Genomic DNA, 25,011 nt, shown 5'->3' with positions numbered 1-25,011 from the left:
ATCTGATGGCAGCATTGTTCTATTCTATCCTTATGTGTATCCTAATACCCCAAGGCTCCGTTTGTGTCTGGAACAAGAAAAGCTATTTAATCTCTTGCTTGCTTTTAATCTCTGACAGTCAGTGCCAAATTAATTTAGCCCAATTAATTAAAGTACACTATTAAAATGAATTAAATTGCATAAGGCTTTCAGATGTTGGTTCTTACACTAATTATATACAAAACAAAATAAACAAAAATATTTTATTGGAATGAGTGTTGTGAGCAACAAATCGGGACGAGAGATAATTTGGCTCATGGCTAAAAATAAACTTTCGCTATGTCTCACATGCCAGTCAAAGACTGCGTCAAGGAAGATTAAGGTAATAGGCTTTCTTCGCAGCCACCCTCTGGCCACTGACCCGCTCGTCCAGGCCCTGTTCACATGCATCTCAAGGAACATGGCAACGTCTGGTGTCGTGTTATCTATCGTGTTGGGGGTCTGCTTCATAACACCTGGATCCACCACGTGTCTGATCGGTTGCTCCTGCACCGATGACAGCACCGGCAGGTGAGCGACATTGATATTGACATTGATTGTTTATTATTAAATCTGCATACTTCGGAAGACATTAATAAACATATATGAGTAACTTTGAGGTCATTCCCCTATTTTTTTGTTTTTGTTTCTTCCAGATCTTTACTTTGCATGGAAACCGCCATGGCCCGCGTTCCAGATAACCTTCCGACCGACTTGTCGAAGATCAGAATAGAGAACTCGCATCTGACCGAGCTGCCGCGTGGGTCGTTCTCCAAAGTGCGTAACCTGGTGTATCTGTGGCTCAACTTCAACGACATCACCCTCATGAACGCACAGAGCCTGCAGGGCCTCGCGAACCTGACCGAGTTGAGGCTCCAGGGAAACAAGCTGAGCTCGATGCCGTGGACGGCGTTCCTCGACGCGCCAAAGCTGAAGATCCTAGACCTGAAACACAACCGGCTGGATGTGCTCCCGGAACACGCTCTGAGACACCTACCCGGCCTGACTTACTTAGATATATCTTTCAACCAGCTTAGTGTCATATCAAAAGACGTTTTCCTCAACTGGCCACTGTATATTACCACGGAGAAGGCGTGGGGCAAGGAGGGCTTCGTCTCCAATGTGGTGTTGGCGCTGCACGACAACCCGTGGCATTGCGACTGTCGGCTGAAAGGCTTCGTGGAGTTTATCCGTGCTGTGAGCCCTCCCCTCATCCTCATGAACTCATACCTGAAGTGCGCGGGTCCCGACGCCAAAGCCGGGAAATTCTTCCACGAGGTGAACATTAAAACGTGCATGAAGCCCGTGACCTCTGCCCTCGAGGCGAACATGAGCGTCGCCCTCGGAGCGAGGGCCACGCTAACGTGCTTGGCCAAGGCCCGTCCCGAGCCCACCATTCAGTGGACGTACAGTATGAAGATTATAAGGGGATTTTCTGGTAAGATTATTTTTTCTATAATTTTTTTTATCATCCATTCAACATCCGATCCACAGCTTAACGTCATATCATATCTTAAACTTGCAGGCATACATCTGGCCAATGAAGCGATTTAGAAGTCCCCAATGGTATCCCATTTGACCTGCTTAAATTTAGGCAGGTCCGCACAATGTTCAAGTTGTGGTAATATTCAAAATATATCGTGTGCAATTTAAAGGTGCTGAAGGTAAGATGAAGGAAATAATATTTGTGTATTTTTTTGCAAATGTTATAGCAATCCGTCCATGAGGGAGGGAACTGCACTGTTGTAATTCCTGTTTCGAGTTGACTTCGCCTGCTCTATGAGCCCATATCGATTTTAGACCGTCCCGTCTAATTTCTAACCAATCAGGCATCTCTTCCCTGATTGGTTATCAATCATACAGAGAAAGGTGGGCGGGAATGGAGAAGAGAGTGAGGGGACATTTTACGGGGTTGTTACGTTTCAAAATGTTGCTCTGTTCTTCTCGCTCTTTACAACTCTTGAATCTTACCTACAGCACCTTTAAGTGTAGCGGGCCTTGTTGAGGCTTGCTGTGCGTGGCTTGACAACCAATTGTTTTTATCTTCACAGTCACGGAAACACACGAGGAAGAGGAGAGGGTCAGCTCCAAGCTCCTGATCCCCTCTCTTCATCTCTCCGACCGCGGGCTCTACACCTGCATGGCCACCAACTTCCTCGGAAACTCCTCAGCCACCTTCTGGGTGGACGACCCAGCCCGCAACGCCTCCGATCCCGCACCCCCTCCCGTCTCCACGCTGCCCCCCGAAGACGAGAACGTCCTCATCGACGTCCGCATCGCCAAGCAGACCCTGTACGGGTTCACGCTGGAGTGGCACGCGGCCACGCAGCAGCCTCCCTCGGACACATGGTTCACGGTCCACTTCGGGAAGCACGACGCGGCCCGGAAGGAGACCATCCACATCGGGCCGGGCGTCAACAGCTACTCCTTCCGGGAACTGCAGCCCCTCACCAGGTATGAGGCGTGCGTGGCGTGGAGGAACCTCCCGCCCCTCCGGGGCCAGTGCGTGGCCTTCGTGACGGGCAACGGCGTGAGTGCGATGGAGCAGCGCGAGAGGCTGATCCACATCGTGGTGATCGTGTGCGCCATGGTGCTCGCCGTCCCCGCGGGCATGTACGCCTGCACCACCGAGAAGCGCTTCGGCTGGCCGGCGTGCTGCAAGAACCCGTGGAAGATGAGGGGTGAGGAGCTGAGGGACGGGGCGAGGCGGGGCACCTTCGACAGCCTGCAGGGCGCGTCCAACGAAGGCCTGTGCCCCGACTCGGCGGAGGGCCGGAGCGCGAGGTCCGGGACTGAGGACAGGGCTAAGGGAGGGAACGGGCTCAGCTGCATTAGCTTCGACATGACCACTAAAACGACAACAACATCGAGTGAGATGAATTCAACTTCCCAAAGTGGATTAGACTCTCTGTCGGTTTAAACGTATCTCAGGTTCTCAGGTTTCTGATCTCAAGATGAACAATTGCCTTTTTCCTTATTGATAAGGAGAGCCTGTTGATTCCCATGTTGTTGATTCAAATAGATGAATGTGTGCTTAGGTCTAAGCATGAGTACTTAAGGCTTAGTTATGACTCCACGTCGACGCAAGGACCCTCCTTGCGTCCACCGCAAGGGCCTGAGGTGCGCCTCCCAAAAATAGTTACCGTGCGTCGAGGCGAAGCAGCAGCACGGGCTGTGATCGGTCCGCTCACTAAAACTTGACGCAGAACCGAAACAGGTTCACTACTGCGTCGAACCGTCTGCGTGGTCATTGCGTTGCGTCGACGTGGAAGCATTACTGAGGCTTTACTGTATAATGTGTCTTCAATGTTTTGATAAATATTTTTAATAAGTACGCTAGAATCACCACATGCATGCCTTTGTTTACAATGATTTAACAAAAAACCTGCTTTGAAATGAAAACCTCTAATCATAGTGAAATTAATTAAAGTTGATTATTTCTTGTGATAATGAATATGGAGGACTTTTAATTTGGCGTTGCTTTTCTTTCGGAATCTCGCACTGGGAACAGAATGAGGTGGATTAACAGGAGGGCAAAGATAAAGGTTGCAAATTTGTTTTTAGCACAATCATTCAGGGGATTTGTTACATAAGCAATGTTTGCCCAGCGTTAATACATACTCCGCTAAGGAGATTAGAGCGCTTTCTGTCTGTCTTGTCAAGCCCATAAAGCAGAGATAGAAAGAGAGGGGGGGAAGAGAGATGGGTAGAGAGAGAGGAAGAGGGGACAGGGAGGGAGAGAGGGATAGAGATGAGAGAGAGAAAGAGCTATCAAAGGTGTACAGATGATGTCATCTTCAAACACCACCGTCACCAAACACCCTCATCCTGAAACACCAATAAACACCATCATCACCACACAACCTCATCATCAAACAACCTCAACCTCACTTTATCCTAAAGAAAATACAAAAAATCGAATAGGATTTCTTTGTATGGATTTTTTGTATTTTTGCTGCTATGTTGACCGAGGAACCAAGCCTAAGAATGTTACTCTTGTCTTGCGTATTTGTACGATAAGATGTCATATAATAAATTCTGAATGTGAATATGGTTGTAAGTCGTGAAATGGGTGATAAGGTTGTTCAACACCTGCTGTTAATCTAAATGCGTATGAATTTACAGATTGATTAGTTTGTTTTATGTACCATCAAGCTTTTCCGGTAAAATATAAATCAAAATATAAATCAAATAAAACACCATTAAATAAAACTAGGGTAAAACATCTTTACATTTGTCAGACACTATGTCCGCTATGTAATATTCTTGAGGGACTGAAGGGACAAGGCCTGCATGTTTCAGATATTTATTCAAAATCAGGACGGTACAAAGACATTACAAACAACAGGTCACATAAAAGGGGACAGGCAAGTGTAATATATTATATACAGGTTAATATTTGAACAGAGGTATGTGTAACAATAGTTTTGCCTTTAGGGTTTAAAGGCATTGGACAGAACAAAGACGGTTAGCTGTTAGCTGTGATACTAGCCATACATTTTATAATACATTAATTTCTGAGAAATTTAAACACTCCAGGTCTTCACAAGTGAAGTAAGGTTTAGAAGATAAGTATACATGTCGCTAAGGTTGAATTAAATCAAGCTGTACAGCTTCATTAGTAGTCGATTTTTGATATAATAATAATTTATATCTACTGCTAATTTGGCTATTCGTTCTGCAGGATGCTAACACGCTTGAAATGGTTCCTAAATCGTTCTGCAATGCCCCATTTGCCCCCCAAACTAAATACAATAACAGGATAATCAATAAAAAACATAATTTATAACCTTGTTTCGTAGAAAAGCATATTGTTAATATACCACAAATGTTTTACGTTGAATGCCCACAGTGGCACATAATCGTAGTCATATACACACAATGAACAAATTATGAATCCTACATCTCAAGCAGCCAATGCAAGGACAATAACTACAGGTTTTATAGCAATACATTTGAATAGCCATAACTATTCTACCCTCTCTGCATCTTCCTCCAGCAAGCAATAGCATACATTAAATATCATTGATTATTTTTGGTTCTCTTCCGACAAACATTCCATGGATTCAACATTGTATATGCCTCTCAGGAAATCATTTTGGGACCTATGTACACATCAGTACAGACAGTACAGACAGTAACTCTTAATAATCCTCTTCCTGGGTAAGCTGAGAGGTGCTTCCGAACGCTTGTTTACATGGCGTCACCGGCCTCTAGATGGCAGTGTAGCGAGCCTCTCAGGGTAATAACACAACCACGCCTTCTCCAATTCCTCCCGCAATCTCACTTAAACTTGACCATTACGTTTCACTGACATTATTTAAACATGCAGCTCACCGGGTTATCATCCATTCGGGACTACAGGAGAGAGCGCACATGAACTACAAGGAGCCACCGAGCGTTGGCCGCTCCACCACAGCTCAAGGAAACCCGCCGGCCAGCGGGCGTGACAGGAAGTCAGCAGTAGCCCTGGTTGCTCTCGTTGATCTTCTGCTCCAGCCTCATCTTCAGCTCAGACACCAGGGCGGAGCTCATGGTCGCCTTCCGGCCGGAGCCGGAGCTGGAGCTGGAGCTGGCCTTGGGCTTCTTGAAGCTCCTGGAGGCCAGCACGCCGGAGATCGTGGGCAGCACCCGGGGCCTCTCGCTCGTCCTCGCCGTGGACGCCGACGCCGACGCCGATGGCGGCGGCGGAGGCAAGGACGGCGCGTTGGGCGGCGGGGGCTTCGCACGGGGCCCCCCGGCGCCCCGGTCGGCGCGGCCCCCCTCGGGGTTGTCGGCGAGGAACTTGCTGGAGGGGCCGGCGTCTCTGAAGATGGGCATCCGGAAGGACCAGGGGGGCTCGGGGTGGCGCGGGCGCCTCTTGATGATGCGCCGCGCCGGCGAGATCCTGTTTGACTTGGTGTTGCGTAAGTACATGGCGGTGGAAAACAACACGGTCGCTCCTACCAGTAAGCTAATGATACCCGTGACCATGCCTAGCACTTTCATAGGACTGCCCCTACTTCTCTTTAAAAAGGCCGCCATGAGAGGAGTCTGTAAAAGAGCACAAACACAACACTTTTTAATCGCACCCGAGGGTCCGAACGCAAGCTGTAAGACACCATTCGCCCGTGGGATGCGATGCGTGAGACATGGATGAGCGAAGCACTGACAGAGGACGCCCAGACAACCGATCGCTGCTAACGTCGACTACAAAAGCTTCCACACACGCACAACTGAGCGTCTTTGCTTCTGCAAAGGCCAAGTTGTGCACTAGAACTACGGCACAGGGCTGGTTGCTGGGAATGCGTCTGGCAGTGATGTGCGCTGCAGTGTTTTTGATGAAGGCGTTGCATGCATTTGGAGAACCGTTTGTGTTTTGTTCTGAACCCCAATGCTTCATTTAGGTGGTTGTATTTTTGGTTAGTTAGACAAATGGCCGGCAATGACTGACATTGTTGTATAAAAAAGTACAATTACTTTTCCGATAATTCTTTGTAGCTATGGTTTAAAATTTCAAAACTATCTATCAAATTATAAAATGATTTTATTAATACAATATTTACACATAAAAAAAATATATTTGATCATATGTGACAATATATAACTATGTGTGCTTTAGTACTGTTTTCCAGACAATAGAAAAAAAATGTATTTGCAACGATGAGTTTTGCAAGTGCCTGTTTTCCTTTCCCCTCTTCACTTTGCCCGGCGGATCACTTTGATGTAGTTGCTCTCGGGGTGAATGCGGGACTTTTTCACGGCGTTACAGTACATGATGGTGGAGATGCAGATGGTGACTAGAATGAGCGTGAACACGATGCTGACACACATCCCAAACACGGTGAGCGGCCGCTTGCTGAGCCCCATGAAGTAGGAGACGATGCGAGCCTTGATCTGGAAGCACAACCAAATCCACGACACCGAACACAAAACACCGGGAGAGCGCCGGGCGTCACCTCACCGCGTAACCAAGGCAACGACAAACAGACACCACAGGACTACACCAAGACTAAAAACAACGCAAAGAATATTGTTCAAAAAGCTGTTATGTGATGACCAGAAATTCCCCTAAAAAGTTAAAGTCGCCATCTTGATGCGTCAAGAGTTCGAGAACAACCAAGGAACCAGTTTTCTTATAATAATTCATAAAAAGTGAAAAAATACCAAGATGGCGTCTTGTAATATTGCATGACAATATGTGAAATCCCTCCAATAAAATGTAACAAGAAAGCGATTGAAGTAAGGATCACGATATATATAGTGCACGGAAAGGGCCTGATGTCCCTTAAGCTACGACGATGGACAAGCGCTGCATTGCAAAGCGCTACAAGCATGCAAGCATGCTCAGAGCAGGGGGCAGGCGAAGGGGGCGTGCGGGTCTTACCGCCTCGGTGATGTCGATGTTGAGGACGGCCGTGGTGCTGAAGGAGGGCGAGCCGCGGTCCCGGGCCTCCACCAGCAGCGACCACTTGCACTCCTGCGACTTGGTGATGTTGTGGATGATCTCCATGGACTTGATGTAGGGCTTGAGTCTGATCACGCCCGTGTTGCAGTCGATGTCGAAGATGTTCTTGGGGTCCGCCTTCATGATGGAGTACTCGATGACGTTGTTGGGGGACTCTGCGTCTTCGTCCACCGCCTGTGGAAGCGGAGGTTTGTTTTTTAAAGCGAACGACGTGTGCGTATGAAGGGTGTGAAGGGTGTTTCACTTAGGGATGCATTGATTACACTCGTTCACTGCAATGTCAAATTTGAGGGCAAAAATTTGGGCCGGTTGCCATTGGTATTGGACGAAACTGTAGTGACCCTATGTAAAACGTTTCTCCCTCTTAGGTGAATGTGTCATAATGTAAAAAAGAACAACGGCTCATTTATATTCTGACAGATTTCTCTATCAACCACATTCTCCCGAAGTGACACCAATGTTCAGCCACTTTATATGTGGCATTTTCTGCCACTTTTTACATGTGGCAGAATCTGCCCCATCTCCCGCCGCTTTGCGTTGTCTTCTACCCGATCGGACCCGTCTGTACCTCTATCCTCACGGGGGCTCCGATGACCATGGTCTCCTCCAGCAGGCTCTCGTGGAACTCGGGGGAATGGTCGTTGAGGTCCAGCACGGTGACGAAGACCTCGGCCAGGCTGTACTCCCCCTCGCCGTCCTCCGCCTTCACGTAGAAGTTGTACTTGGAGCGGGCCTCCGCGTCCAGCGTGGCCCAGGGCTGGGTGGAGATCAACCCCGTGGAGAAGTGGATGGAGAACCTGGAGGGGCCAAAGAGGAGCCTTCAAGAGCCTTAAGAACAAGAGGATGCTTTGACGTTACAGGTCTCAATGGAAGAAATCGGATTGGTTTACCTCAGAAGCTTTTTGAACTGATAACTGCCCACGTTCGTATTCGTAAAAAAAAGAACCTTGAGATGAACCAGACGATTCTCTAGGTAATATTCATATCAAGGCATGACAAGTGTAAACAGGCTTTGTGCCCTCCTCCAGCAACAACAACAACAATGTAACGTCCTTTGACAGGTTTTTCAGCGTTTGATGCTGATAAGGTGGAGCAGGGTCTAACGAATGGCTTCAGCTGGGCTCTCCGACACATATGCGGGCGTGGCAGCAGCAAAACAGCACATTCATTCTGATCTGACAGCTCACTTTGCCGTCAATTATAATCTCGCACCATATATGAAAGCGTCACAAACCAGATTTAGAAACTTCTGGCTCGCTGTAATATGTGCCACCATGTGTGTTTGTCTGCTGACTACATGCACATGTACCGTTTGAATGACCCTGTGTGACGTAAACACCCTTTGGTAAACATAATAACTACAATGCGTGTTGTTGGTCTTGGGTTACTGCTGGATCCTGCCAGGCTACAGCGCCGGGATCAGTTTCTTCTTCTTCACGCGTATATTCTCTGTGAAAATTAACAAGTTGCTTCGAAACTGATAACTTTCACACAATTACTTCTACTCCTTGCCTGGAGACACGCATAAATTTGCACTTTGCGTCTACACTGGCGGACGCCCGCTCTTCAGCGCGGCTGGCTCCCTGCTCCAGCTGTCACGCCGCGTGTTGATTGGCTGTGTGAGTTGGGCAGGGCAATCTATTTTTTGCCCCGCAATCCAATTACAAGATTAGCCAGCATCTCACTGCCATCTTAGACTAAGCTGTTTGTGTATCGCAGCAGCACATGAAACAGCCAGCTGGAGCCCTATTCTTGCTTATTTTCCCCATATAGACAAACACACAGAGAGGTATTTTAGGGTTAGTATTTTACTGAAGATGACGGGGTCACATGGGGCAGTGTCATGAAGATCACACCTCTCCTTCTCTCCACGCACAACAACATGAATCACTTTGTGTTCCCACAGAACCCAAACATGTACGATGTGAAATTGGGACTGCAGTGATAAAGAGATCTACTCAGATCGCAGCAAAACTGGCAACGCTACTTACAAATCTGATCCTGATCCGTAAATCGTGTATTTGACTTCACCCCAAGGCCCAGAATCTGGATCAATGGCCTGGTAATAAAAAAAACAACGAAAACAATAAGGGGGTGTTATGAACTGTAAATGATCAGCACATAGAAAAACATTCAAACAAAGCAACTTCCATTTTGAAAATTATTCGCAGTAATGAATATGACGAGAACAGGCAGTGGAAGGTCTATTTAGTTACCGTAATTGAAAGTGGTTGAGGATTACACACAAGAGCGTAAACCGGATTTAGGCCTGGCAGGGGCTGTATGGCTAGCAGGCAAGCCCTTTCATGGTTTTACCGTAAGGCTCAAAAACAATTTGATTAACCTCCGGGGAACATAAGCTTTTTTTCCTACTCCTGGGTAATTTCCATTGACAGGAACTCAAAAACTCGAATAGCATGCACTAGTGGACCCAGGTGTAATGTAATTGCAATGTTATGAACACCGGAGGTTAAAAATAGCTTTATTTAGGGAAACGATCCACTGACATCAGACGAGTTATGCTGAGCAGCACAGGGTATTATGTAGGCTGGATTGCCAGCAGTGTTACGTAACACTAATTTGGGCGGTGGGACCGTGTTTTCCTGTTAACGGACTCACCGTGACGGACACCAGACTGGATCCCCCGGGGGAGTTCTCGTCGATGCGGGCGACGTAGTACTCGGAGGTGAACGCGGGGACGTTGTCGTTGGTGTCCAGCAGGTGGATGATGATGTCGGCCGTGGCGCTGAACCTCTCTGGTGTGTCGATCTCGATGGCCAGGAGCTGAAACACAGCGGCACACAGAGTGTTTACGTAGTTGTTATGCTAGCTAGTTGTCTGTTGGTGTGGTGCGGACAATCAAGACTCTCCTGGAAGAGACGATGCTTAGCCTCACTAACGCCAAGCCGTATGAATAAATGTCAGATAAAAACTAAAACTAACATAAGCTAATAAGTACATGAATAAATATTTGCGATGTGTTAATAATTCAGTAGGAAACAGTAGTTTTATAGCTATCGTCAGAGTGTTACTTTGGGTAGCGATGGTAGGGAAACGTCCCTCAAATCAATTATAGAGGGATGATAGAATTGTCTACTCGCAAAACGTTTTGATATTTAAACAACTTTTCAACCCTTTGGCATTTTTGTCCCCGCCAAGGTTACAAATCAACACCTCTGTGAGTGGAGAATAAATTCACGGTGCTGGACAGCTCTACTCATTCAGGTCTGACCTTGAAGGTTAAGGTGGAGCCCTTCTCGTAGTCGATCCCTGAGGTGTCCTCCACGATGATGGTGACCTGGGCCTCGTTCAGCACCGTCTGGGGCACCACGCGGAGCACACGACCCGGACCCACCAGCCTCAGCTTGAACTTAGCGTTGGCTCCCTGCATGGGACCGGGATATCAATCAGTTATCAATCAGCAACACAACAAGACACAAAAACAAGGCATACGCACATTGGAAGCCTACTTCAACATTGACGCATGCATTTAGTGTGGGAATTTGTGTTTGTTGGCGGAAACAGAAAGAATAAATGAATGAATATGAATAAAAAAAATGCTTGTCATGGCTAAGATAGCTGTGGAAGAAGTGATGATCACATGGGTTTGAACGTTCAGTAGAAGAGAATAATGAGGTCAAGAGATTTACAGTAAACTACAGTTTAACCTTTAACCTACTGGGGGATTGGGAAGAGAGATGCATCTTGAATACTATTCTAAAAGTTGATGTTGGTTGTCATGTTTTAAATGTGTTTTATGCAAGTAAGAAAAGACAGCAACAATGATGTTAGGCTGAAAACTTTGCCAATGTTAGTCAGGCCTTGACAGTTGTGAATATCTTTAAGGAAAATGCTGCTATTTCTATAGATTTAAACCCATATTTATCCCATCCAATCTTTTTATATGCCTTTACCTCACCCTAACCTGGTTTTATGAGATCCATGTTTTTGTTACAAAATACTGCTTTCAACGCACGCACACACGTCCTCTAAGCAGGCCTTAGTACGGGAGCCAACTGCCACATTTCCCAACCGAAAAATGTAATAAATACCTAAACACAACATATAACAGTACAACCGAGGAAAGACTCGCGTGGACCCGACTGATAACGTTACCAATAATCCTATTGATCACCTGATCGGAGTCGTTGACGGTGATCTTGAATCCCCTGAGGATCTCCCCGGCAGGGGGGTGCTCGAACATGGTGACCTCGAAGCGGTTCTGGGGGCCCGTCTCCCCGTAGAAGGTGGGGGGGTGGTTGTTGAGGTCCACCACTCTGACCGTCACCGTGGTGATGTCGTAGTCCATGGGCCCCTCGCCCCTGCCCTCCTCGATGGCCTGTCGGGTGGTGAGAAGAAAGTTCTAGAATCATGCACGTTGCTCAGAGGATAGGGCAGTCTGCTCTGATCTTCTTCTAGGTTCTCTCTGTGATTATATGAGAGGAAAGTTCACCCCTTGGTCTAGTACATTCACTACAAAGAACATATTATACTCCTTACTTCCCCAAACTAGGAACCTACTCCCCTGAGTCCACTACATTCACCACAAAGCAGATATTCTGCTCCTTACTGTCCCCCAAATAAAAGGCTTTTTCATTCAAGTGTTGCACTCAGTTGTTGAAAGCTGGATGTTGAACAATAACAGAAACCTACCGAAAGGCTTATGCATTAAGAACGCATTTATGTGTCTTCTCATTTAAGTATATGGATACGTTTATATACAATATAATATAATAACAATTATATAATGTATAATATTATATTGCAATATAATTTGGTATAAAATACAATCACTGTGACTTTGATATTAAAAGAGTAGAGTGCTTATGAAAGAAACAATATTTTTTTCCAAATTCCTGTGTGCGTGACCACCATGTTCTACCGTGTGTTCTACCATGTGTTGGATGATGTTTAGGATATGAGTATTTTTGGACCGTCGGTGAGCAGGCAGGCGTTAAAGAGCAGCGAACAGAGGGCAGTCCCACCTGGACTCTGATCTCATACAGCTCACTCTTCAGCTGGCTCGGATTCGTCGTCAGGCTGATGCACCCGCTGGTGCTATTTATGTCAAAGACGCCGTCGCTGCCTGAAAACGTCACGACAGATAGAGACGAAAATAAGAAGACGGAACGTTTCTAAATCTGTGAACGGAGGACGTTGAATGGACACAGACAATTTACTTTTTTTGAAGTGAGTTTTTGTGCGAGTCATTGGGGCCATTAGATTGAGTAAAATAAACAGGGTTGAGTTATGAAACGCTCACCATTCATAATAGAGTAATGAATAGAGTTTGGGTTGCCTTGATCCCCATCCTTGGCATATACTGTAAATATTTCAGAACCCTAGAGGTTACAAGAAAAAAAACATGGTCAATTGTGTTAACATAATCACAAACAATAATAAAAATGTTAACATTTTTATATTATACCCACAAAAAGAATATGAGCAGCAGCATATACGTTTCCTTGCGTAGAATAATAAACTTAAACGTTAAATATTTGAAAGGCTTTGAATGGGTAAAAGATTCCAGATTAAAAAAATCATCTTCAAACTTCAAAATTCTGTCTTCAAGATGCAAGATTCAAAATTCAAAATTCAAGATTCAAGAAAAAAAAAAAAAAAAAAAAGAACAACATGACTTACAGGAAGTGAGACTTCATAGATGTAGCCAAAGTAGGGCGTGCCGACGAAGGAAGGGGGCGTGTCCTGGGCGTCGACCACATTGATGGTGACGGTTGCCGTGGAGCTCATCACCTGGTGCTGGCCTTTGTACTTCCCACCTCCGTCCTGACCGAGATACACTTCTGTTCGTTATTATCATGTGGTTGGTTAAATCAGCATTTCATCACTCTAAAATACAAGATTAAATAAATAAAGTCGTATTTGAATTTGTTTGAAACATGTCAACTTTTCCTTAAACTACGACTCAAGATAGTTGAACTTCTGACTGAAGTAATTCTTAGAACTGTGAGGATTATGGTTCTGATTTACTTTTAAAATCGTTCAAGACGCTACACTCTCTTGAAAGAGTGTGTGCTATCATTACAACCCAGATGAGTGCTGCGTGTCTAGTTCCCGCACAGCGGGACAACGCCGGCTAGGACGGAGGACAGGGGGGTTACCTGGGCAACCACAGTCACAAAGTGTGCCGGTGTGGTCTCGTAGTCCAGCGTCTCGTTGGCCCTGATCCGCAGCACCCCGCTGTGCCCGTCGATGGTGAACTTAGTGAGGGGTGAGCTCTGAACACATGGGGATAGAAAGGTAGTTTAATTAACGGGGGGGGGAAATGAAAGGATAATAAAGCAATGATTAGTTTAGATAATTAATTCAGAGTGTTTGTGTGTGTATGTGACCATGTGTGTGTGTGTGTGTGTGACTGTTTGTGTCTGTGTGTGTCTGTTTGTGTCTGTATGCCTGCATACCCGTGTGTCTGTGTGTGCATGTGACTGTGTTTGCCTGTGTGTGTGTTTGTGTGTGCATGTGTCTGTCTGTCTGTCTGTCTGTCTGTCTGTCTGTCTGTCTGCCTGCCTGCCTGCCTGCCTGCCTGCCTGCCTGCCTGCCTGCCTGCCTGCCTGCCTGCCTGCCTGCCTGTCTGTCTGTCTGTGTGAATGGCTCAGCACCTCAGTCTGACCATGCAGCGTGTTACACGACTACAACCCTGACAGTTGTTGGCTCAGAGCGACCCAGACCCTGGCCTGATTCCATGCCTTGCCCAAATGTAATTGGAATTGGATCCCAGGCATGATATTAATCCTTGCCTCCAACCATAGGTTTCTGCATTACGGAAACGTATGACCTTTTAATCCCTTTAAAATGTCTGCAAAGCACTGAACTCCCAATGTCACGCCTACCTTTTGTGTTGCAGTGGTTCTCTTTAACCCGTAGTGGCCATATTGGTTCTCAAAACTGGGCCTTATTTACCTGGCGGCCATCTTGGTTCCATCTTGGTTCTAATCCCTCGCTGGGTGGGAGGAACTGAATGCGGTATTCTGCGTTCAGTTCCTCACACCCAGCGAAGGTTTAGAACCAAGATGGAACCAAATTGGAACCAAAATGGAATCAAGATGTCCGCCAGGTAAACGAGGCCCACAGCACCCCCGGGGGGGGGAGACGTGAAGGCATGATGGTTTACCTGCAGGTAGTAGGAGACGCTGCCTCCCGAGCCCATGTCCTTATCCACGGCCGTGACCTTGTAGATACTGCTGCCGGGGGCTGTGTCCTGTGGAGGCGAGAAGACAGCCCGTCAACACGTTCTCACACACAACGCTCACATCTGCACCCGCACCGCCCCTCAGCCTCCACAGAGTCGTGAGGAAATTCACATCATCAACGTTCTTTTTTTATTTTTTACCCCTTCATCTTTACCTCAGGGACGTCGATGGCGAAGGGGAGGTTTTGGAACTCGGGTTGCTCGTCGTTGGCGTCGGTGACGAAGATTCGCACCGTCTCAGCCACCTGGGGACGAAGGGGAGTTGGACTGAGTCACTGACATGTCTTCATCACCACACCACAAAATAACACCAAATTATTTTTACGTGTATATCTCCATGGCTGTTAAAAAGCCCCTGAAGGTGTGAATTCATTCTCACTCACACGAGAACAATGGCCTCGCGTTCAAACACTCACCTTGTTGCGACCGTCGGTGATGCTGACGAGGGCTGAGATATCAGCTTGTTTCTACGAAGAAAAAAAAAAGAAGAAAACATGAAGTCATCACCTGCTCCGAGTAGAAGCCCATTCCGGTCATATTTATTTCCTGTTGAATATCGATGACCTCACCTCCCTGTCAAGTTCCTGTACCAGAGTCACGTTCCCTGACTTGGGGTCCACCCTAAAGTACTCTTTGGTCCCCTGCTCGAATGTCAGCCCGTATCTCACGGGGTCCTCCTCCGGGTCGGTGCCGTTAAGCGTGTACACGTGTGTCCCTACAAAGAACGAAAATACAAAATCAGTGTTTAGAGTTCTCGTCTCCATCTTTAACTCGGCAGCAAATGATGCCATTGATGCCTTCATTCCCAGATAAAAACAAAACGGGGGCAGGGGAAGGTGCTTAGATTAGGCGACGTGATTCCAGAGATAATTCATCAGGGCGTGAACGGTGGGAACACGAGAGGTGAATCAGGTCGGGTCGGTTGAGTCATTTGCATCTGCTCCTTATTAGCCTGCGTAGCTTGGTTGTCATAATCTAGACAGTCTGACAGGGGCCAGACAACACCGCCACGCCTTTGTAACCTGCATCAAACACACTTTTGGGCTGAGACACATCCACACACACACGCACGATTGAGGATACACAATCCAACACAACTCACCCACTGGCGTGTCCTCTGAGATGCTGAACAAAGCCATGTTGCCGTGGGTAGCTCCAGGTCCATAGTCATAGAAATACGGTGCATAGTCCGATTGTCCTTTTTAAGGTGGAGGTGAATAGGGGGTAGGAACAGCCTTGTGTGAGCCGATGTTGCACAACTCTGTTAAATACTCTAATAATTTATTGACGCTTTACTCTTTTAACTTTTAAGCATCTGCCACAATCACATCACAATTCTTAAATATTATTAAATACTGCATAAAATAAGGTTGTGTATGACACACTGAAGGATATATAAAATAAATATATATATATTTTTAACACTTACTTGCTGAAACGGCAAGTGTAGCATGCAGAAGTGGGAAAAGGAAAAAGGTGCAAAATAAGCACATTTGGAAAGATAAAACCCTGAACATGAATTAAGAGCAAGTGGGGAGTTCTGCAACACAAGACACAAGCTACAAGACCCAAGCCAGGACTGCAATCTGGCACGCGCCCTGCAGCAAGACGGTGTTAAAGGATAAGCTGGATATTACCAAGGCACCCAGCCCTCGCACCGACAACAACAGTAACACAAAAAGGCAGTGAGCCACACAATCTCAAAACCCATACCTGAATTGAGTTGACACAAGGCGAGCAGAAACCACAGAACCCGCGTTCGCTCCTCTGCGTTCATCCTGGTGAGGAGGCGAGTGGAAGGATCATGTGGAAGGAGCGAGCGGAGACCAGCCCTTTCTGGAGGTGTTCTCAGGAGCTCAGGCGAGAGGAGCTGAGGCAGATTCTCAGACGCTAATCCAGTGACGTGTCGTTCCTCTGCTCCACAGGCATCTCGGTCGTGGCCGCGTCGGCTTCGCTTCGGGGCGGCTCTGACTGTAGGGTGCGCTCACGTGGACCCCCGGAGACGTGACGTTTCGCCCCCTTCACAGGTGTTTTCACACCTCAGTGCAGTCATGATGGAGTAAGAGCCTCTGTGCTGCGGTGTCATTCGTCTGTTAGAAAACAAAAAACTGATTAGTCAACATGTCAACTTGTTTGTTCTTCCTGTTGTAGGTTTAAATATTTTGTTTAGATACATATATATATATTTATTTAAATATATATATATAAATAAATATTCCTATATATTCACTGATATTCATATATATATATATGCATATTGTTGGTTTAAATATATTTATAATAATGCACTTACAAAATATTTAAGACTATTTTATATATATTAAATATTGTAAAATTTGTGTTTAGTTGTGTGAGTGTGTTTGCATAAGTTCATGCTCGTGTGTGAGTGTGTGTGTGTGTGTGTGGTTAACACACACACACACACACACACACACACACACACACACACACACACACACACACACACACACACACACACACACACACACACACACACACAGTGTGTTACGTGACTAAAATGACAGTTAATTAATATTGCAAAAATATGGCAACCGAGTCTCCGTCCTCATTTCTACACATTCCCCTACAAAATGAAGAAAACATATGTTAATTGTACACAAGAGGCTGCTGCAAATGGTTATGACTCACGGAGATACCTGATATTCTTAGTTCAAGAGCGTCGTTCGAATAACATGTCAGCTCTTCAGATCCACGTACTCACCACTCACCTCACACTCACTGTGGGGTGAGTGTGAGGTGTCTATATGAAATACAAGTATATGAAACACGGCTCCTATATCAAACCCGGATCGTATGAGTCACTCCTCGTTTGTGAACCAGGTGCGAGGCGGAGCACACGCACACACCCTGGTGGAGAGCAGGTGGATGTTCAAAACATCCGCGCGTTCACCGAAAGGTGCAATCAAGTCGTGCGCACGCCCTCTCTTCACAGCTATATAAATAGTTTGTGACAGCCGACAACACGCTTGAACTCGTGGTCAGCAGCCAATCAGGGAGCCTGTGCTTCGCTCCGTGAGGTTTCGAGACGGAGTCATCAGACTCTGGCAGGAAGTTATGGTCTGGGTTCCATTTTGAAGTATTCTTGTTATTTTCAGATAAATAATAATAATGTCATATTTTTAAGTAACATTCTAAGTGTTTACCAATCTCATCAATCCATTAAATGGAAAGCACTGCAGGGTGTAGGTTTAAGCCCGGGGCTACCACAAGCCCCTTCGGCAAGGGTTTACGTTACAGGAAGGGCTTACTGGGATTGTAGTGGGGGCTTTCACAAGGTTCGGTAAATCAGTGTGAGAGAGCTATTCCTGCTCAACAAAAAGTCCACCACCAAATAACAACAATTACAACTCTATCTCTCCCGCCCTCTCCCTCTCTCTCCATCTAATTCTGCCTCTCTCTTTCCCCATCTGTCACTCTCTCTCCCTCTTTCAATCCACTTGTTGTCTGCCTCACTATCTCTCCATCACCTGCTCCCTCCCTCCCTCCTCTCTCTCTGTCTATCCTCCCTCTTCTCCCACTCCCGCCCTTTCTCTCTCTACCTCCTTCTGCCTCTCTCTCTCTATCTCTTTCTGCCCCTTTTCCGCTCCCAATCTCTCTCCCTATCTCTCTCTCTCTCTCTCTCTCTCTCTCTCTCTCTCTCTCTCTCTCTCTCTCTCTCTCTCTCTCTCCTCTCTCTCTCTCTCTCTCTCTCTCTCTCTCTCTCTCTCTCTCTCTCTCCCTCTCCCTCTCCCTCCCTCCCTCCCTCTCTCTCCCACCCTTCCTCTAAGTCCCTCTCTCTCTATGTCTCTTTATCTACTTGGATGTGACACACACTCCAAGCACAGACACATACCGATCCCTGCACCTCGGTAACATCCAGAGTATCAGCGGCGGCTCACATAACCAGACCCGCTTGAACCCACTCCAACATTCTGTATATCAAACGGCCTAGCATGAAAAACATGACATAGGGCTCCGCTCATCCCGAGGAACAGCAAAGCTCCATATGCCAGGGCACCAGGTCATGCATTATTGCCCTCTTCATCCCGGTCCATCTGTGCCACGTCCGACGCACCTTACGTAACCGTAGCGACGCATCAGACTGGCGCATGACCTCCGCCGGCTCGGAGCACCGTTCCACCAGCCGGTGTGCCCCCCCCCCCCCCCCCACAGCTAAATGTGTTGCACCTGTACTGTATTCGGTGATTATCTGTGTATTTCTGTACGGATATACGAGCGTGCATCTGCCACAAGTGGCCCCGGGGCCCCGCGCCCTGCGCTTTAACTGTAGCAGGGAGGGCAGATGGCCGACGAGAGAGAGAGGGGGATCAGCAAGATAATCCTTTGTCATCTGCTGCTGTCGCTGCTCACTGCTACAACCCTCTGCTGACGGGCTATAGGAGGGACACCCACCCACACGTATGCCAAGCCCCACCACCACCACCACCACCACCCCCACCCTCATGACACACCTCCCACCGTGCCCCTGACGCCAACTCCAGGCAGCCGCCGGTCTCCCTCGCTGCGGTCTAGTGCGACCCCATGCCGGGTCAGTGCATACAGCGTTAACTGGCTGGGCAGGAGGGAGAGGGATTAGGTGGGAATGAGAGGTTTCAGCAGGACAGGTCCTTAGTCACCTGGCGGCCATCTTGGTTCTAAGTGTGTGTGTGTGGGGGGGGGGGGGGGGGACTGGATGTAGAAATCCACGTTCAGTGACCGAAACTGACCTTTTTAAAATAATATACACTTTTTCGTGAATGATAAACTTTGAGGAATGTATCTTATCCAGGCTTAGAGACTTGCTAGTTATCATTTGTTACGCTATTAAAAATGCCTCGGAGTATCCCAATTATTCACCCGACTGTACGTGAAATAACTGAACATATATTATCTAACGTTACATAGAACCTGCCTCACCTGCTGATTTGATCCGCTTCCAACATGTTTACTTACTTGCTAGGATGTCAGTCTCAAATTGGACTGTTTGGTTCGTCACCTCTCCACCGTGACAGCCAGTGTGAGGTCGATCATTCTGGATTCCATGAATCACCAAGGGTGCTACTCACTGGTAGTGGGTGAGGTGAGATACACACACACACACACACACACACACACACACACACACACACACACACACACACACACACACACACACACACACACACACACACACAGAGAAACATTGCACGCTTTGTTGTTAATCTTTGAAAAAACTATATAAATGCAATCAATTAATAAAAGCTGCTATATGAGAACAAAAATACAAATGTATTTTTCTGTACCAATTATTATGTTAATCTGCCACGTAGACACTTGCACCTATGTGTCAAACTGACTTGCGGGATATCATCTTATCACATCTTCTGACTGAATGATATTTATCATATATTTATGCAGTGATATTTATGCGTTAAACACAATCGTTGTATGACGCGGTTGGAGTCCTATGGCCCATACGAAGTCACATACTGCCTCCTAGTGGTCAATTTCACTCCTACGTACGAATACAGCTCGTAATATAATATAATAACAACATAATAATTTGGTAATAAAATATTCATTTGTTCACAGTACACATTTTTCTCAACCTGGGGAGCTGAGGGTAACTTTGTCTTCAATTAAATGGATGCATAGTGTTCTTCGCTTACACGACAGCCTACCTTCTCAAACGGCATCAACTTTAGGCGAATTCACAAATAAACTAGGATAACTACATTTGGACATCACTCGCATGTGTTTTCTTTTCGTAGAACCAAGTATTGCTTTGCAAATTGAGCCACAGTTGAACGCTGACAGTGTGACTCCTGACAATGAAACTTATTTGGGAAAAACAACGACCAGCATAATGAGTGGCATAATTACTATCCACTTAAAAAGGCTCTTAGTTTATAAGCAGCTGACCAATGGCAACGTGGCATGGGCGGGGCCTTGCTGCTGAACGAAATGCCTCAGGTGCGTTGGATCGTTTTGCACAACATGAGGACAGGTAGGCTATGTTTTCACTCCTTTATTATCGTACGGTAGTCTGCATCGTTTCGGGGCTCGGATGCTAGTCCTTTAGCTTGCGACATGTGTATTTAATTGTTTTTTTGGTTTGGTATTATCTAACTGTTGACTGGCAGTGATGAGCAGCCCAAATGTTGAATATAAAGTGTTGTTTTTTTCGAGTTACAACACCCTGGTATTTTGCATTAGTAGGCTACATTATTAATGTACACCAGGCTTGTAAGGCTAGTGGCCTCGTACAACCGTTACATTGTTATGTTTCCAAGCATTATTCACTTTATTCATAACGAGTAAAAGTAAAAGTGTCCAGTTTCACGTTACTTTTGATATGGTCGCTGACTCGCTGTCCCGTCGCTGTCCGACGTGCTGAACAGCAGAAACTCCCTCCGTGACGTCTTGATGACGCGCTGTCGTCCGGTTATGTCGAAGGTGTCGAAAGTCCCGTGGCGTCGTGACTTTTAGTGGGGTCGGGCAGTGGAAGTGCAAAAAAAACCCCGATAAAACAATAATCAAATGCATACGCCTTGTTCGGACGATTTAGAACGTTCATAATCACCTGACGTCTTTGACATTTTAAAAGGTGGCATTTTGTGTGTTTTTAGCTCTACAATGACCTTTTCATCTCTGATTTGTTCTGTTGACATCAGACTGGGGTTGAGTGAGATGGACAGGAATGGCCGGGCATGTGACTCAAGGGAGCCAGAGAGACGGTCATCATGCCTCCTAGCTGTTTACAAACGTGAGTCAGCTACACAATGTTTACCATGTAATGTGTAAGTACTACGTCATACCAGTGGACATGTATGGCGAAAGACCAACAGGTGTAATTCTGCTTTTAGTAATTTTATTTATCTTCAAAATTGTCATGTTGCAAAGTTATATTTGAAAGGGGACTCTGAGGAACCGTATTTTAGTGTCTCGGAACATGTTTGTAAAATGTTTTGGAAATCGTTATTATTTTTTAATTATTCAGCCACTCAAAACGTTTTACAATTAGTGCCTCACATTCATTCACTATTGGCAGTGTCCACCCCACATGGCAACAGCCTGCCCATCAAGAGCAGTTGGGATTGGGTGTCTTGCTCAGGGACACCTAAACACTTGGCCAGGTGGAGCCAGGTAACCATTAATTAACATGAGTCAATGCAGTAGTTGGCATTATTAAATAGCATTAGCATAGGGGTCAAAGGTCAAGCCTTATCCCCACTATTCACGGAGCCTGAGGTGAATAATTTTTTTAGTATATACTACACGTGAACTCTAAAAATAAACAAGATAACACTTTATGCCGGAATATATTCTTTTTTATTAGCGTGACGAGACGGCCGTCACGCGATGAAAACAATATCCAGAGTTTGAGATCTCAATAATGGGATATTGGCCAATATCCCGAGATAGCAACCAATAAAATTGTGCCATTTTAGGAGGTTCACGTGTAGCATATACTAATGTACATTATTCCCTAAGTTAACACGAACACCATTACCTTAGTTAATGTGATCACCCTTAGGAAACATGTACATCATTATTAAATCCTTATTATTAGACCATTAGATAACTTAAATTAATTAAACGTTAGGTAATGCTTATTACTGCATTAACTAATGTTTAATTATTGGTTACATAATGTATTCTTACGTAAAGTGTAAAGGTGTTTCAAAGGCTATATTTCTTCACTCGCATATATGAGCCAAGTCTGTTATGATACCAAAAATTAAAAAAACCTTATTGAGCATCTGTCCCAACATTTCTGTACACCTGAGCCATTTTATAAATAGAATACTAAACTATTACTTTGATATCGGTCTGTACCGTACTTCCTGTCTCTGAGGTGAGACCAAAAGCAGATCTCTGGAATTCGCATTCTTCTCTATCTTAAGAATTTTACCACCACCACCTCGTTCACCGTCATCTCCACCTCCAACACCACCATAGCCCCCTTCCCCACCATCCCCATCCCCACCACCACCACCATCCCCATCCCCATCACCAAACCCACCACTACCACCACCACCAAACCCACCACCACCAAACCCACCACTACCACCACCACCAAACCCACCACCACCACCACCACCACCACCACCACCACCATAACCACCATAACCACCACAACCACCACCACCAACAACAACACCTCCACCACCACCTCCACCACCACTTTAACCACCACCACCACCACCACCACCACCACCACCACCTCCACCATGACCACCACCACCACCACCACCACCACCACCACCACCACCACCACCACCACCACCACCACCTCCACCACCACCACCACCACCACCACCTTAACCCCCACCCCCTGCTCCCCCCCCCCCCAGATCGCTCCTCCCCTCGGCCTTGAGACCCAGACGGGGCGTGCGTGTGAAAGGGGAGCTCGGCGGCCGCCATGGCTCACTCGTCGGGGCCGTCACGCAGGGAAGCCCCCCCGGGCCCCCAGGGGCCCCGCGGCACCGCCACGCGCCACCTCCTGCGGAAGAAGGAGCAGAGGCACCGGGGAATCCGCTCCTCCTCCCCCATGGGCCGGGTCATCCTCATCAACTCCCCCGTGGACGGTGAGGGGGACGGGGGGGAGACCTGAGTCACGTAGCAGGGGCTAGCCTAGCTTCCGGGTTAGCACGGGAGGGGGGGGGGGGGGGTACCGAGGGCGCTGTGTTCCCGTCGGTGCACCACGTTGGGCCCCGTGGTGCACCGTTTAGCATCCCCCGTTTTTTTTTTTTTTTACAGTTTTTCCGAACTTTGAGAGTCTAAATCCTGTCCTCTGTAAAGTGCACTACTTGATACCGACGATGAAGAGTTTAAGGAGTGTTTATGCAGCCAACAGACGTCTCTGTGAACCCGATAGATTCCCGGTACATAATTAGTGTCCATATTGCCCTGACTCACTTGGTCCCGAAAGAGTGTACAGTATAGTGTGTTCACTACCCCCTGCACTACTGTGAAATAATGTCCCATGGCCCCATTCAATGGCCTCTATTGAATAATCTGCGTGTGTGCGTGTTTGTGTGTGTGTGTGTGTGTGTGTGTGTGTGTGTGCATGCATGTGCGTGCATGTGTTTGTGCATGCAATGCATGTATGTGTGTGCGTGCATGCGTGTGTGTGTTTGTTTGTGCATATGTGCATGCGCCTGCGTGTGTGTGTGTGTGCATGTGTGTGTTCAGGGGGAGATGACAGCGAGGACATGCACACCATCACGGTGGATAAGAGTGTGGACGGGCGTCTGGGCTTCAGCGTGCGCGGCGGCTCGGAGCACGGCCTGAGCATCTTCGTCAGCAAGGTGGAGGACAACAGCACCGCCGGTGAGAGGCTGCGCCCTGATTGGCCGAGGCTACGGTGTCCGGTGTCCACCCGTGCACTGTATGAGAATATCAGGGCATGCAAAGTGACGTGCCGTTCTGATTCGACCACGCTGAATGTGGGAGTACCTGCCTTATATGGGCCTCTAACCATAAAAAACTCCCCTAAAAAAGGAGAGAAAGAGTTCTTAAATCAATTTCGTTTTTACTGCTATCCATGAAAAATACTTCTGTGCAAATAACAAAAATGTATCTATTTTTTATTAAAATGTCATTATTGGCATGATAGAAAGAAATAACTTTATATCGCCAAAACAAAACAAATATTGAAATGAATATAATGTATTCAATATCATTCACTTCCTCTCTCTCGTTTGTGTGCATGCGTGTGCGTGTTTATACGCGTGTGTGCATGCGTGTGCGTGTTTATACGCGTGTGTGCATGCGTGTGCGTGTTTATGCATGCATGTGCCGGTGCGTGAGTGTGTGTGCGTGTGTGTATGCATGCGTGTGTACTTCTGTTTGTGTGTGTGCGTGACTGTGCGTATGCGCGCTTGCCTGTGCGTGTGTATGCGCGTGTGTGTGTGCGTGCACAGAGCAGGCAGACCTGCGCGTGGGGGACAAGCTGGTGGAGGTGAACGGGGTGAGCCTGGAGAGCATCACCATGAGCAGCGCCGTGAAGGTGCTGACCGGGAACAACCGGCTGAGGATGGTGGTCCGCAGGGTGGGCAAGGTGCCCGGCATCCGCTACTCCAAGGAGAAGACCACCTGGTGAGGGGGGGGGTGGGCCAGAGGCAACGGACGGAGGGATGGAGTCTGTGACGGGGGTCGGCTTAGCTCAGGAGGCAGATGAGTTGCCTTGTAACCGAAAGGTTGCTAGTTCGATCCCCAGCTCCTCCTAGTTGGGTGTTGATGTGTCCCTGAGCAAGACTCTTAACCCTAACTGCTCCTGACGAGCTGGCTGTCGCCTTGCGTGGTTGACTCTGCCGTCGGTGTGTCAATGTGTGTATTAACCGGTGTAAGT

At 47.0% G+C, this 25,011-nt stretch overlaps 3 protein-coding genes across 6 annotated transcripts in view; 2 read left to right on the top strand and 1 right to left on the bottom strand.

Moving 5' to 3' along the window:
* Positions 1-373: 373 nt before the first annotated feature.
* LOC130371523 (leucine-rich repeat, immunoglobulin-like domain and transmembrane domain-containing protein 2) lies at positions 374-3,603 on the top strand. The gene is made up of 3 exons (XM_056577330.1): positions 374-549; positions 675-1,456; positions 2,070-3,603. The coding sequence occupies exons 1-3, from the start codon at positions 440-442 to the stop codon at positions 2,936-2,938; spliced, it is 1,761 nt and encodes a 586-aa protein (XP_056433305.1). The 5' UTR covers positions 374-439; the 3' UTR covers positions 2,939-3,603.
* Positions 3,604-4,341: 738 nt separating this feature from the next.
* LOC130371500 (cadherin-related family member 1-like) lies at positions 4,342-20,488 on the bottom strand. 4 transcript variants are annotated; one of them, XM_056577291.1, is made up of 19 exons: positions 20,336-20,488; positions 19,629-19,740; positions 16,389-16,765; positions 15,778-15,873; positions 15,245-15,390; positions 15,092-15,142; positions 14,831-14,920; positions 14,598-14,684; positions 13,588-13,704; positions 13,109-13,252; positions 12,729-12,807; positions 12,451-12,551; positions 11,601-11,804; positions 10,698-10,850; positions 10,085-10,249; positions 9,457-9,524; positions 8,034-8,262; positions 7,385-7,639; positions 4,342-6,051 (listed from the first exon to the last, which is right to left on the bottom strand). In XM_056577291.1, the coding sequence occupies exons 3-19, from the start codon at positions 16,450-16,452 to the stop codon at positions 5,476-5,478; spliced, it is 2,625 nt and encodes an 874-aa protein (XP_056433266.1). In that variant the 5' UTR covers positions 16,453-16,765; positions 19,629-19,740; positions 20,336-20,488; the 3' UTR covers positions 4,342-5,475. The 4 variants fall into 4 exon arrangements, with proteins under 4 accessions (XP_056433266.1, XP_056433267.1, XP_056433268.1 ...); XM_056577294.1 differs by lacking the exon at positions 4,342-6,051 and adding an exon at positions 6,598-6,894; XM_056577292.1 differs by lacking the exons at positions 19,629-19,740; positions 20,336-20,488 and adding an exon at positions 17,325-17,472.
* Positions 20,489-21,349: 861 nt separating this feature from the next.
* The window catches only part of LOC130371735 (PDZ domain-containing protein 7-like), a 16,060-nt gene continuing 12,398 nt past the window's right edge, over positions 21,350-25,011 (top strand). Inside the window, exons 1-4 of the mRNA XM_056577595.1 lie at positions 21,350-21,420; positions 23,012-23,245; positions 23,853-23,990; positions 24,584-24,758. Of these exons, the coding sequence (XP_056433570.1) occupies positions 23,080-23,245; positions 23,853-23,990; positions 24,584-24,758 (479 nt within the window). The 5' untranslated portion in view covers positions 21,350-21,420; positions 23,012-23,079. The remainder of the gene's footprint in view (positions 21,421-23,011; positions 23,246-23,852; positions 23,991-24,583; positions 24,759-25,011) is intronic.

This window comes from Gadus chalcogrammus, chromosome 18, assembly GCF_026213295.1.
Source record: "Gadus chalcogrammus isolate NIFS_2021 chromosome 18, NIFS_Gcha_1.0, whole genome shotgun sequence".
In the NCBI taxonomy this organism is placed as follows: Eukaryota; Metazoa; Chordata; class Actinopteri; order Gadiformes; family Gadidae; genus Gadus; species Gadus chalcogrammus.
Note: the sequence above shows the minus strand (reverse complement) of the source record. Positions and strands in the feature narration are given on the sequence as shown.

Bases quoted from the DNA above. Each gene is read 5' to 3' on its own strand.
- LOC130371500 (XM_056577291.1), bottom strand. From the start codon at position 16,452: ATGAACGCAGAGGAGCGAACGCGGGTTCTGTGGTTTCTGCTCGCCTTG. The intron at 15,874-16,388 runs GTATGGGTTTTG...CACCTTAAAAAG, and splicing joins CTTGTGTCAACTCAATTCAG to GACAATCGGACTATGCACCG. The intron at 12,552-12,728 runs GTGAGCGTTTCA...TGACGTTTTCAG, and splicing joins TCATTACTCTATTATGAATG to GCAGCGACGGCGTCTTTGAC.
- LOC130371523 (XM_056577330.1), top strand. From the start codon at position 440: ATGGCAACGTCTGGTGTCGTGTTATCTATCGTGTTGGGGGTCTGCTTC. The intron at 550-674 runs GTGAGCGACATT...TGTTTCTTCCAG, and splicing joins ACCGATGACAGCACCGGCAG to ATCTTTACTTTGCATGGAAA. The intron at 1,457-2,069 runs GTAAGATTATTT...TTATCTTCACAG, and splicing joins GATTATAAGGGGATTTTCTG to TCACGGAAACACACGAGGAA.